The 14,848-nt window shown below is 41.2% G+C and overlaps 1 protein-coding gene across 3 annotated transcripts in view; it reads right to left on the reverse strand.

Moving 5' to 3' along the window:
- Window positions 1-296: 296 nt before the first annotated feature.
- EMCN (endomucin) overlaps window positions 297-14,848 on the reverse strand; it is a 49,910-nt gene continuing 35,358 nt past the window's right edge. The window contains exons 8-12 of one of the 3 annotated variants that reach the window (XM_082050752.1): window positions 14,173-14,268; window positions 13,138-13,162; window positions 12,062-12,123; window positions 3,190-3,252; window positions 297-2,000 (exon numbers count right to left, since the gene is read on the reverse strand). In XM_082050752.1, the coding sequence (XP_081906878.1) occupies window positions 3,194-3,252; window positions 12,062-12,123; window positions 13,138-13,162; window positions 14,173-14,268 (242 nt within the window). In that variant the 3' untranslated portion in view covers window positions 297-2,000; window positions 3,190-3,193. Of the gene's footprint in view, window positions 2,001-3,189; window positions 3,253-7,311; window positions 11,261-12,061; window positions 12,124-13,137; window positions 13,163-14,172; window positions 14,269-14,848 lie in introns of those variants that run through there. The other 2 variants (XR_014183880.1, XM_082050751.1) reach the window with 2 other exon arrangements.

Here is a 14,848-nt window from a genome sequence, read left to right on the forward strand (position 1 = left end):
TGAACAGGGGAAGGATCCTGATCCTTCACAAGGATGGAAGTTCACGTTTCCATTTACCACAAGCTCAGGGGTTAAGAGGATCACAGGTTCTCCATTTCTGTTCCCCACTAAACCCACCTCTTCAGCTTCACACACACCCACAACCATGCCCAGAGTATCTAACGCCTGCCCTCCAGGCTCACCATAAAGAGTTCACCTCACTCTGAGCTATAGGAACACACAATAACGAACAACAGTTGTATGAGGAATGGGTAATGAATTGCATTTCTGCAATGAGAAAAATAAGAGCCGCTTAATAAAGAGAATAACTTTTAATAAGCAGTTAATTTTTTTTTTCTTGACACGCCATGGTATTTTGTGAACAATTTTTGTGCAAACACATATACATGTATTTCACAATCTTTCTCTGCTTTTTTCTAGTGCACTTTCAGTATGATGCAACATGCTACAAAATGTATTTTTTAAATCAATATGAAAATCCACAATGATTGCTTTTTTACACAGGAAACTTTAGCAGTCAGGAATCTGAGTAGCTGCAGATGCCAACTAGTGTATTTTAGATGGCCTGACCTTTCCAAAGTAGGTATCCAAGACTCCTCTGCTCCTGAGCGACCCAAGTGATCCAGGAATCGAGGATCCACCTAAGTTCAGCTGCAGCATTGAGGACACTTGTTGGTTCCCCATCTTTTACAGAGCTTCATCAGAAGTTTCTCTTGGTGTCGCTTAGACAGAGGATTATTAGTCCCATCAAAGTGGAAATAAGGGCAACGGTCAAGCACAGGGCAATGAACACATTTCAGCATCCTGTACAAACATGAACTAGCAGATCTGCTCAATCTCTTACCACATTGCTAGTTAAGTTTTACTGTTTCAGAGCGAGAAGTTCCTCAAAAGCATTGTATCAATAAGTATGAAAACTTAGATCATTGCGCTGGCTCCTGGTCCTGCACTTACAGCACCAGTTGTCATTGTTCCATTCACCAATAAAACAATGGAGGTTCTTGGCACTCTACCCGAGCCAGTGGATTGAGACCGAGCAGATGCTCACAGTAAAATAATCTTCAAACATTTATAGCTCTAGAAAAGTAGGATACATGCAGGTAGAAGCGCTACTTGATATTTTTGAATTGCCAGCTCTGTACAAATTAAGAGAGTCTGTAATTAGCACTTGAAACACTCTTTAAACTTCCAGAGTTATTCAACAACCCACAGGAATCCCATGCATTGCTCAGAACAGAGGGAAAAAGGTTCATCTGTAAAATTGCTTATCTTGCTGGCCCCCACTGTGCGCCCCAGGCTATATAGGAGACATTTATAGCGTGTGTAATGCAATTAGCCAAGGAACAGGTGAAAATCAACTATGTTGCCTGCTACATTACAAAGATCATATCCAGTAATTTACAGAACTTCAAAGAGCCTCAGTGCAAGGTATATTCCTCCCTTCACAGGAAAAAGCGCACGCTTCAGCATTTCACCCAGGCATCCCATGCTGTAAACATTTCTGACAAGTGAAGTGTGTGCTACAGTGAGGAGTCTCGTGGAAATCACTGAATTCATTTTCATAGTGGCAATTTGCCCAGTACTGTTTCAAGGGTCTGGCCCTGTTTGTATTTTGCTACATACAATTAAAAGAACCCTATCTACCACAAGTTCAACAAAATCTGTTAACATATTCCTTCCTGTATGTACAGAAAATGCTTTCAGTAACTACTATGCAAACATCACTTGATTTTTAAATTCTCTTCAACCTTCTTGAAAGTTTTTCTGCTCTTACTATATGTGAAAATAATAAATACATACGATATACCAGTTATTAAGCCATCAAAAATTACATGTCATTCCAGAAGGGACAGGAGACACCTGAGATTCAGAAGTCAAGAGCTGGTCATGAATGCAAGTGTCCTGCCTGGTAAAAAGCTTCAGCTGCTCCACGTTTCCTGTGGAACCGCGACTTTGGTGGGAAGTTTGTGCGTCTTGTGATAAAACAGGCTGCTTCACGTCTGAAACAACAACAAGATTATTACTTCACGTAAGGTTGTTCAGCAACATAAGAGTAATTTGAAATGGATGACATAGAGTAAATCAAATATGGGATATACAATAAGGAGTAAACCCATTGTACATTGTCCCACATCTGCACAAAGAGAATCACCTCTGGGTTTTTTGATAATGTAGGTAAAGTTGCATTCTGCTGCTCTAATTCAAGGGGCAAATGTCATTTTGTCCTCACTGTTGGCATCAGGAAAGCCCAGTTTGTACATCCTAGTGGAAATGAGAATGGCCCCAAAACATCAAAGATGTTTTGCAAAAAGGTCTCTCCACATTTCTGGTCAACCAGATCTCAGTGGAGTGCGACGGGACCTGTTCTAGAGGGGCTTCATCCTGCAACGATGGTTGAAGTCTGGGCTTTGTCTGGGCCAAAATCTTTGTCTTGTCCATCCCACACATGCTGTGACACCTGGTTCCTCAGGCCAACCTGCTTCTCTACCTCCCATCAGCACCCTGGTCACACAGGGTCCTTCCCACTGCCCTCAGCAAGGGACGATGTTTCCTCGCAACTCCATGGGAAATGGAGATCGTGGTGCCTGAGAAAGCTTCGTGCGTGAAGGAAAATGCAGCGCCCACATCACAAACAGTGGGTTTTGGGGGTGCCCTGACAGTCTCTGCCCTCACACACATAAAAATGCTGTCCAACACCTGCCAGTTTTGCACCTTAGCCACCAAGGATTTCAAGCTAAAATAAACCACCTCAACGAAAGTATGATGTGGAATGGACACAGATTTTTCATGAAACCAAAGGAGCTGAACGCTTCTAGGTACCAAGTTCCATTTTTTATAGGTAACTGCCTTTAAGAATCTCTTACTTCTTACACAAACAGGAAGAAAATTCACCTGTGGAATTACAGCCAGGAGATGCCGAACAGTTAAAGCCAAATGCTATGCCTAGAGAGGTCTGCAGCTTCTTCAGCCCCTCAGTTCGCCTGGGACTCTTGTCGTGATGGTCTGCTCAAGCTGAGCTTTGTTTAAACCACTGTTCCTTGAGGCTTCCACCAACTGAAGTCACTGCTCTTTATGTTTTGCATTTTTAACCCTTTTGTTTAGTTACACGGCACAATACTGAGACTAACAAGTATTAACAAGACTAACAAACACTAACATTACAGGACATGACAAAAGCAATTAACTTACATATTTATTGCTGAGGTGTGAAGAGTTGTCGAGTTTTATTCTTCCCCTGAGATGGGTGTTCTCCTAAGAAACAGAAAATATATATATTTGCATCAGTTAAACATGCAGACACAAAACGACAAAGGAGTCTAGTGGGAACACATCACTGCCCACCATACAAACCAGCCAGTCTCCTTGTCAGACTTAATGAGCAAAAGCCATCCACACAATAGATTTTTACTATTTTTCTGTGTTTTATAGCTTATTTCCCCTGTGATTTGCTCTCAAACGGTGGGTCGCTACCACAAAGTATTTCCAAGGCAGTTCTCAAGGGGTTAGAAAAGGCGTAAGATTTCAATTAATTTTAAACTATGATTAGAACATTAAATAATATATCAGAAAAGAGATATAACTATAAAATTATGTTTTTGCTGACATCACTGAGAGCAGCTCAGTTCCTCCGAAGCAGGAAAATGAACATCAAACAACTTCAGTCAGGGATTACAGACAGTTCTCACTCCTCTTTCCCTGGAGAAGCGGAGCTGCTGCCAGCAATTCGAGGCAGACAAATAAGCCTCCAGATGAGGATGTATTCACAGCCATCCTGTTTCCAAACACGTGTTCCAGGAACGCCGGTGAGATTTCTTTGCATCAGAGATTCCTACATGGAGATGGAGAGGGAATGGCATCCCCAGACTGGATGGAACCCCATGGAAATCCAAATAGCTCCAGGGAACCACCTTCTGCTTCTCTGCTCACCTGCCGGAGACAATTTAATGTCTGACATGTACACGAGAGGCAAGAAAGGGAGGAGATGTACTGCATTCTAGCAAAAGTGAATATACATTAAAAATCTCATGTGCGATATATAGCCTGGGGTTGGAAATTGTAATACAAATCGGGATTATAACAAATTCACTGATTAGGCGTTTAAATAATTAGCAGTCAAATTAAATAGTTGCACTCCTGAAGAAGATGAAAAAGGCTCATCAGTGGTTTTCAGACGGCTTTTCTCGGCAGCAAAAAGGGCTCTTTAATTTAGTGCAGCCTTCTGGAGATGATGGAAAACTTGGTATCTAATGGGGTGAGAAGAGAAACACTGAAAATTCTTCAATAATGGAACGGTGTTCACTTCTCAAGTGTTCAATTTTGGATAAAATAATTTCAAAAAACATCATAAAGTATTGTTACGTCGGAGTGTCAGAAGTTCTGATGATGTTAAATTTCAGCTAAAAAGGCCTTCAGGAACCGCTTCAATAATTCATAATGTAAGTTTTTAGAGAAAAGGAAAGCCTAAGCTTCTGGTAGAAAAAATGAAACGTTTCAAGAAGATTGATACGTTTGTGGCAGGTGAAAAGTTTTTTGTTAGATAAAAACATTGTTTCGAAAAGTTGGAATAAAGTGGATCAGCTCAAATACTTCATAGTTTTGTACTAGCAAAGAAGTGAGTTTTTCAACAACTCTAATTTCTTAATTTGTCTGATGAGGTTTCCACGCAGGTAGTTGCATTGCTTTGCCACTGCACTCCGAGAGGGCAGGAGCCTGCAAGAATTCCAAACCAAAACCAAGTTATTGCTGCTCCATGGTGGCAAATGTGTCTGAAGATGTTTACATTACAGGGTATATAATCATTAGTGCCTATTAACAATCCAGTGATGAAGACAGAATGGTGATATACTGGAGGAGAAATGGTCACACAGACGCTCTCTGTTCTAGAGTAACAAGGGTAACACATGGTTTTAGACCCGGGGCTGCAGGACACCTAAAGTCTGCACAGAGAGGTGCCTACAACAATTTTGGAGTCTAATGGCTCAGCAGTTTGATGATGTGCCAAAGATTCAGCTGCAGCACAAAGAGCAGGTGAGTTGCAAGCGGGAAGACAATTTTGTTGATCTCAAAACAACCTTAACCGACTAAATTCCAAGACCGCAAAAAACCAAACTTGCTCGCAAACCATCACCCACTAAAAACAATGGATTAGACATTGCTTCCCACAAGGGAAATGAAAAAAAAACACCTTGTGTTTAGTATTTTGTTAGAACAGATGATATTTTAGTTGAATGAAGAAATGATTTCACACCAAACTGGCTGATGGAGAAAATACGCAGTGAAGTGGCGATGCTCAACCAGTCTAGACAGCTTACCTCTGTGAAATGAAGGCTGCTGTCAAGGGAGAAAGGGTAGAGCTATGCAAAATATACCAACAAGAGCGGATTTGCTGAACAACATCAGTGAAAATTTGGCTTTTGTTGATTCTGGATTATGAGTTTAGGGGAGGATGACACACTCAACCTCTATTGCTGCACGTTAGGACATGGAAAGTATCAAGAGAGACTTGAACCATCAGCTTCTCACAATACAGTTATACAGTGTCTTGCGTAAAGTTATCAGTTGATCCAATTTAATAGGTACCGTGGCAATGATTTCCTGCTAATGGGTTGAAAATTCATCGTGTGTTTGTCCACTTCGGTAAGTGAATGAGCGGACTGTGAAAAATGGGAGATGAAGGGAACTGGAAGGAAGTATTTGGTGCAGCTAAAAAGGTTCTGTCGGCTGCAAGTGCAACGTGACCCCCTTTGCCTGGGTCCTACCTTGAAAGAAAAGATGCACAGCTCGAGAAAGAGGCCTTAGGCAGAATATTTGGAAAATGAAATGAAAATGACACGGAAATTTTAGCTGACAAGTAAACTCTTCCATTAAACCCTTTATTCTCCCTCTCAGCCTCCTGTGTTGCACCTCTTTGGTGATTTTTGTCTGAAATTGGATTGTAAACACAAATACAGTGGCACCTTGAAGTCTCTAAACATTACTGTCATATAATACAGATAGATCTGCAGTTAAACTGTCTATCTTATTGCCGCAGGAGGCTGCAGGTGCCGCAGGGGATAAGGCAAATTCATGGAAGTAAAAGCCTCCAAGAACTATGAACCATCAAAGACACAACCTCTGATTCGGGGCATCTCCAAGACTCTCGGACCCTTCTGCTGGAGCCCCCATCGTCCAGTCACCCCAGTAAATTGGCAATATGCACCAATGCGTGCTGCTTTAAAAGGATGACAATACGGAAGATGTAATAGGAAAAATTCTGTATTCATAACTCCTGATCCTTCAGCATATTTGTTTGAAGTGCACGGGAAGCAGACTGAGTACACAGATACTGAGGGCTCTGCAAAGTTAAACGTTTAACTAGGGAAATAATAGTACTTCAGTGAAAATGCCAAGCTTTTCTTCCTAATTAAATTTTCACTTATGTGGTATTTAATTTGACTTTTCGCTCTCACAAATATAGTCATTTCTGACTGTTAATGTTGCATCCTGGTGCCGTTATATGTGAATAAGTAATGGACACATAATCAGCTGAAATTATCGATTGTATAAAATCAGTTTTGAAACTCTGAAACAAACATTTCTTGTCTCTTTTATTTTTTTTTGGGAGGCTGTTGTATTAATCTCACTGTCATTTCCTCCCCCCAGTTTGATTCGGAATCTGAATATATTGTTCAGAATACACATACACTGCAGAACATGGTGATATAAAGGAGAGTTAACAGGTCATATCATTATGAGTACAGAAAGTCTTGGACCTGGGCAAATCCCTCTTTGATGTTATTGTGAAAGCCGGAAGAAAACCAATATAAAAAATAGTCTTTGACATAAAAATAGGTTGTACTGCATCTCGGACTACATTGTCTGTAAGAAAAAATTACTTGCGCTGTTATTTCACTGTAATATCCACTGCTGAGAAATTGCTTGTAAGTGGCAACCTGGTTTGGAGCAAAGAATTAAAGCAAGTTTTTCATAAAATACGATTGCAGAAATGTATTTTTTTTAATACAAGTATAGAACTACTTCTGCAGGCACAGGAATCCAAATGTCTATTTTTACCACACTGAACTTCCCTGCCACCCACTGCACCTGTGCCCCTGCAAACCGCTCCTCGCCCCCATAGCCGGACAGCAGGATCTGCGCAATTCCCCGCTCTTACAAATATAAACGGCTCACAAACAGGATCAGAAATATAGAAGGAAGCATGTGCTATTTAATGTTTTTTGACTACAGCTTTGCCCAATAGTCTCAGCTGGGAAGTGTGTGCAGTGAGATCTTTGTGGTGCAAGTAAACACGAACAGAATCCAGCCATGAGCTGCAAAAAAGCTGAGGAAGTTTATTCTTCAGTTCCCGTAAACAAAGAAAACACAACTTCAGGCTGTTATACAATACAAAGTTGTAAAAAAAAAAATAATACAGTATCAGTAAATGAGAAAGAGAAGGAAAAAGAAGCAGGTACTTGATCTGTTTCACTGTTGCACGGGGATCATTTTCTATGAAGCAGCTTCTAGATTTTCTCCCTGCAGGGAAAATAAGAAATACTTGATTTTATCTCCTCACATGAGCAGGAACACCAGGTCTTACTGCTCCTAAGCACACAGCATGCCAACAGACCGCTCCCCGCTGACCTGCATTGCTTATCTCACAAGTGAGAGGAGGAGGGAAGGGAATTTTGAGTGCCAGAGTGAGTCACCTATAGACACAGCTCCCCTCCCCTTAAAGGCATCCACCTGGGTCCTACACAAAATGAGAGAGAGGTGAAACTACCAGTGTATGTTGAGAAACCCCACGGCCCGCTATAGAACCCAATGGCAGGGGTAAATTTCTCTGGGCTGGGCTCCCAATGAGATAAAGCCAAATATTTCTTACCTCCTTAAATGACACGGTCCATGCTCAAATGTGCTCCGCATCATAGAAACCAAGGAGGAAGAATACTCTGCCCCAGCTCCTGATTTGTCCGGCTGTACCACAGCTACATCTGTGGTTTGGTGTGTGAGCAGAACAGTTAAACAGCCTCAGCATTTGGAGATTTGTGGGAAGCGGTGAAGAAGGTATTGTCACTCAACCACGTCATTTCAGAAGACCACAGGGTTTTCCAGATCCAGACCCTGGGCTGTCTCATCAGATGCTGAACTTTAGGTGTATTCCAATGACTGAGGCAAGTTTCTGTGCTGAACAAGAAAAAGGGTTTTTCCTTTGTTCTGGGATGATTTTGGTGGTCGGTCACTATGTGTAGTGCAGTCACCAGCCTCTGATATCAAAGACCAGGAATCCTGAGAGCCTTTACAGAGAAGGCTTTGGAAATTCAGCAAGTCCAGAAAAATGCTGCAAGCATAAACTAGGATCATCTCCAAAGTGATTGAAGTTATGGGGTTCAGTTAATCTATGCCATGAAATCCCACATATCTTCAAGGCAGGCAGCCCATTTTGTGCAAGAGATGCACCCAAGAAATGCTACGAACATCTACAGGCAGGAGGCACATCCAGCTGAAGCAGCAGATAGCAGTCCTGAGGTTGTTATTACTGTTAACCAACAGTAGCTTTTGGAAGAGATGTGGAGGATATGGGGAATGCTGGTTGTTCTATGTCTTCGGTTCGCACTATTTTGTACTGTCTGAGAGCACCTCTAGATATTGAGTGATCCCTTTCTCCAGCGTGAATACAATAAGTTAAGGGTGTTTCACATGAGACAGGTCAGGTCTCTCCTGAAATATCCACGTCAGCCTGGTACATTTTCCCAGCTTTGTTTAGTAGCAATGCTTGAATTTTCATTTGCGTCCACAGTGGGTGTCTCGGGAAGCCCCAGTGCAGATGGACACCTTCCATTCCAAGTGCCTCAACAAAATCTGAGCCCCATCAGCTTTGACACACTTAATATCCTTCCAGCAAATTCAATGCAGAACAGGCAATACCCCTACAAGCCGAGTGAGCCACATCCTGCTCTATCATCTCAAAAGAGCACACACGGGTTAGAAAACATGACCTAATGAATCAGCTTCTGCTTAGGTGCCAGGATTATACCTAAAAACTCTGAAATATTACGTCACCTGCCACACTCCTATGAGACTTTATATTGAATATTGAACTAGTGTGCTCCCGCTATAAAGGCTCCTCATACATTTTACCTGCTCCAGAATGGGTACTTCAGGCAACGGCCATAAAAGAAAATTTTCAAGTCATTACTCAAGTATCAATTTTTCTATAAAAAGTCATTAATCTGTATGGAGTAGCCTTACTCCAATTTCTATTCCTCAACTTTTCTGTTACTGAGGCATTTCCATCCCTCAACATTTTTCATGAGTCCTAAAAGGTGATCAATACCTTCGCTGTTTTTCAGCGAAATACGCAAGAACCCTCACAGCAAAACTTAGGTATGTTTTCGAGACAGACAATACTTTATCATTAACACCACTGATGATGGTATTGACCTCTTAGTATTCAAGCAAAACCCTCCATTTATATTCTCGGGAAATGTATCTACCACTGACAAATCAATCATGCAGTTCTGTGAGCTATATTGAATCCCAAATAAGAAATATTTTTGCAGGTAGATTTTCTGGAGCTCTGTGCCACAGAAAACCATCTTTTCTCCCTAGGAAGAGCCACCCTAAATTTGTCTGTATAGTCAACACGGAACAGCTGTGGTAAGTCCTGCATTTGCACATTAGTGTAAAACTTCTGCAATGATTCAGTAACCTGAGCATTTTTATCCAGGCTGCGTTTTCAGATAAGATGCAAGTACAGGCACTTACCTTGTGTTGGGCATTGCAGTTCACTGCCAAATGTGCATGAAAATTTAAAGGTGTTTAGTTTTGTCTGCTTTTTTTGCTTTACATCAATTCTCAACCATCAGTGACCCCATCTTTCTAAGAAGAGTTTTAAAACACGGCAATATTAAAGCTCAGTTTTACCTAGTGCCCTGATGATACCGCTCCATTAAAAATTATTTCTTTAGTCCAGGCTTAATGTTTTCCTGTATTCTTTCACATTAATTGTAGGTATTTGAAATAATGTCCTTGATTAAACTTAATTCAGAAGCATAGCTTCTGAAAAAGGAGTGGGTTTTTTCTTTCAATTTACAGTCAGATCCTAATTTTAGAAGTCCTAAAACAGGATCCTTCTGTAGTCAATGGACCTCCATAGGTCAACACATTCCAGTTCAAGATACATGCCCAAGACAGATAGGATAAATAGCCCTCTGGATACATACATCTCTTTCAACTGACCATGTGCAGCTGGCTTAGTTTTTACATAGATAAAATAAGGCAAGATTAAACTCACCATAACCTTTGATCAAGATATATCACGCACAACACTGACACACGGCTTTTCTAGGTTGCCTGCTTGAGCAGTTTGTGGCTCCTATCCTTATTTGGTTTGTATATATGTTTTTACACGTTTTTAACACAGTTATATAATCTCAAAATCTTCCCTTTGGAATAAAGAGTAAAAAAAAAAATAATTAATGCTCTTCAGAACTTTCTAGTTTTAGTCAAAATCTTTCGTAGCTTTGTTGGTGTGTACAGAGGTAGCTACAACACACACTTTCTAAATGGCTGAACAATTAATTCACCTTTTAATTGAGCTGGATTTCATGTGTCTAAAAAGGAAAAAAGCAGAAAACATGTAAAGAAGTTTTATGCAGTGCAATTGTTTTCAGCAGTTGTAAGAGGGACCACAAGTCAGACATTTCTCAGGTTTCTATCTGCACTATAAGAAACGCCTAAGTTTTCATGTAGCCAGTAAATCTTATTCAAATGGGCAGGCATCCTAACATATTTGAAAATACCTGTATGACTGACAAACATTTCTGTAAGAAAACAGGCCCTTCTTTCAGGCTGCTTTTAATTTAAGAAGCAAAGTGTGCCTGAAAACCTAGGGAAAAGCAGGACTTCCATTTCTGTGAAAGCACGTTTAATTTTGAAACATATAAAGATGCAAGAATTCAAGAAAAAAATGGTAGCTAGTTTAAATATGAATTGTATTAATGAGAAGAGGACAAGAATCTTGTCTTCTAAGTGGTTATGACTCATACTTTCCAATTATAGCACGCATACATCATACTTCAGTAGAAAAGAATATCAAGCATCTACTGGATGGAAGTTATTTGGATGCTTGGTGAACCAGTAGCTGATTAACAGGCACGAGATCTCATCTTGTGAAAAAAACAGTGAGCCCGAGTCATTCTCATTTACCCTAAAAAAGCATCAAGAGGCTGTTTTTCCTGGAGGATTTCTGCAGATGAGGTGAGAGAAAAGGTGGGACCTACACGGTTGAGGAAACAAACTGCAATGGGTGAAGGGAAGAAGTTTCACCATGAGTCGCCCTCCCATCAGAGGTTTCTTTCTTTGGTTTTGCTGTTGTTGAATAGCTGGGAATCAGATTATTTAGAATTTTGTTCTGCCTCAGTGTTATTTTGTGGTACTCTGTTTCTTGTAGAACCTATAAGTGCATCCATCTCTTTGCTTATACTGATGAGATTTTGCTTTCTTTTGTGCACGTTATCTATAACCTCTGTTCCTTTGGGTTTCATTACCACTTTTTTTTTTGTAAGAAACTGGATCAGTGAAGCAACAAGACAGAGGAATTTGCAATAAGAGTAGGATTTTCAGTGAAAAAGGTGGCTGGGTACAAGGTTGACTGAACGCTGCCAACACCAGCTCCAGCACAGCCCTGTTTACATACAGCACTGACTCCCAAACCTTCTGGTCCATGGGATGTTACCAGTCCTCAAACTTCCTTGTATAGCCAGATCTAGCTGATAAATCCCATAATCACCATTACTCCAGAACACACCCACCTGTAGATCACTTAACATCAGCGATTTATAAAAATTATATTCCCAGTCATACTTCTCACTCCCAAATACCAATAGCACACACAGTGCAGCTGCTCTACAGATGCACAGGCTCCCAATCTGGGGATTTGCGCTCTAGATAAATTGTTTGCACTGACTTGGACCTGAGAGGAGCTGAAGATGGTTTTGCTATTGGAAATGACATCCGAAAACTGCTCTTCTCTGGACCCAGAGAGGGAGACAGACACACACATAGAGGAAACGCTCACCAGTCTCAGCAGAAGTTGTCTTCACAGAAAGAAGTTTGACTCCTTCCTTATCTGACTGGGCCCTGTTGAAGTCAGAAAACATTTAATCAGACCATCAGCATGTGTGTTGGTCAGCTAAACAAAACTCTAATGTTATGACCCGGAGGAGGCAGCACCTGTGCCAGCCTACACTGGTAGGCTTGAAATGGGCTTTGCATGGGATCATGTGTAACTCTTGGTTGTGGAAAACACCATATACCAAAATCCTTGAAAACAGCTTTCACTTAAAATGTATAATAAATCAAGTTGCATGACTCTAGGTTCAATCTAGGGCTCCATAGAAGAAGTACATCTATGGAAAAAGACAGAGTGATCATTTTTCTCTGTCAAAACAAGGCTTTTAGCCATGTTGAATTGCAAGAAGGATTGCGCTTCAGATGTCCAGGGAGTCAGGGCTAGCAAGTAAATCACAGCCCAAGTGTTGCTTTTGGCCATACAAAACACAGAGGCCACAGCCAGACTGAGTGGTCTCTACTACATATCTTCTCATGGATCTTTCTCAGTTTCACTCTCCTCAAATTCCTTACGCCAATACTGTTCTAAATGAGCCTCTGCAAATGGACTAGTGGAGAGAAGATGAGGCAAAGGAACATGAAATAATGAGGGACACGAGAAAAATAATCCAGACTAAAAAACATTGAGAAGAAAGCAAACATGAACCAAAAAAAAGGGAGTAGGAAAGGATAAGGGGAAAAAAAAAAAATCAATGGGGCAAAAACTGGTAAAAGAGAGAAAAAAGGACTGGGCCAATAGACCCTGTGGCATAGCACAAGTTGTTTATCCATTCCAAAAGGATTCTCTGCAAAACACTTGAGAGCCATCACATTTCTATGCATGCTGGCACAGCTGCTTATCATGCATACAGGTATGCGGTGACTGCAAGCGCATCTCTTTCAACAGGATATTTCTCTTTGGGGTGCAACCACTTATTATGTTTAACCAGGGAAAGACCAAATAAAATTTCATGCAGAATCTGCCGCATTCACAAGTGCCCCATGATAGATCTCAAAGCAATGAAAAGACAGGATTCAACCTACTGTTCAGTGCCGTTTTCTTGTCTCTCTGGAAGAAAGAACAATATTAATACCATTTTGACTGCTAGAAATCACTTCAGCAAACATTTAGACATAGCTATCGCAGTGTTATATATCTCTTGCCTCTGAATATTCAGTAAATTCCTCACACCTTCCTTTGTTTATCCGAGTCTGGTTTTCCATGTCGTTGGCTAAATTGGTTGTGACACACCGTTTGCCTTGGTCTGCAGCTTCACCGCTCTGGTTTATATTGCCAAGGCCCAGTGATTTCACAGCTGAAGGTTTGCACAGGTCTCCTAATTCATGCCAGTTCACAGGGAGAGGAAAACCACAGTCTGGATTCAGATCAGGTTTTCACACTTGCCTGTGGCCCACTTAGGCAACTCGCTGAAGCATTTGGCAAATGGAATTGAATGGAATTATAGCTTGTTGTCTTCAGTACTTAACAGACAGCAGCAAAACAGATACTGGCTTTAGCTGCTCTGTCAAAATGACTGTTTCTGAAAACACTGTTTGCTCAGGGAGTTTGTTCCTGTGTACATTATACTGTAACTGGAAAATTTTACTTATATGTAATGTATATGTGCATATGTATGCATATATCAGGTATTTCCTGAAAGAAAGAAGTGGTATATCTTTGCCCATATCTAGAACAGAGATAAATATAGTGATGTTGTTAAACAAGATCTCCAAACTCAGTTTTCACTGTCTTTTTCTACCTGATTGACTGAGTGTTGTTGCACAGCTGTTTGTTAGCAATTTGTAGCTGCAAAAGCATGAACAAAAAGCTTTATGGCGTTATATAATCTCCAAAAATCAGAGACATTTTTGCTCCCTCTGTTCTTCATACTGATTTTGAAAATGAAGTGTTACTTTCCTACTTCAGGCAAAATACTTTGAAATACAAGAAGCTTTCCTATCAGTCTACTGCGACATCTGTGATTAAAGTAATCTAAAAAGGCTTCAGAGATCTTTTAATAATAAAAAGCACATAGATATATATATTTTTTCCCTTCTCAGAGAAAGCGAACCAAATACCTGGAGTTTTCTTCTGGCACATTCTGTACAAAGCAACCAGCGAGAAGGCAGCGAGGGTGATGACTATCAAGGTGATGACAATTGGCAAGATAACACCTGTAAAAAAGGGAGAACAAAAGAGGGCAACAAAGATGCTGAAGGGAGTGGAGCATCTCCCGTGTGAGGAAAGGCTGAGGGAGCTGGGGCTCAGGAGCTTGGAGGAGACTGAGGGGCCACCTCATTAATGGTTATAAATATGTAAAGGGTGAGTGTCAGGAGGATGGAGCCAGGCTCTTCTTGGTGACAACCAATGATTGGACAAGGGGTAATGGGTTCAAACTGAAACACAAGAGGTTCCACTTAAATATGAGAAGAAGCTTCTTCTCAGTGAGGGTGGCAGAGCCTGGCCCAGGCTGCCCAGGGGGTTGTGGAGTCTCCTTCTCTGCAGACATTCCAACCCGCCTGGACACCTTCCTGTGTAACCTCATCTGGGTGTTCCTGCTCCATGGGGGGATTGCACTGGATGAGCTTTCCAGGGCCCTTCCAACCCCTGACATTCTGTGACTCTGTGAGAACACGATTTTTGCCGCTGCCCTTGCCTTGCATCGCCTCCATGTGCCGGCACTCGCGGACACAAAGGCGAGAGGCTCCTCCAGCTCCACTTCACCAAACATGACTCGTTTCGCCGGAGCAGGTA

This window comes from Streptopelia decaocto (assembly GCF_964273445.1).
Source record: "Streptopelia decaocto genome assembly, chromosome: 4".
NCBI lineage: Eukaryota > Metazoa > Chordata > Aves > Columbiformes > Columbidae > Streptopelia > Streptopelia decaocto.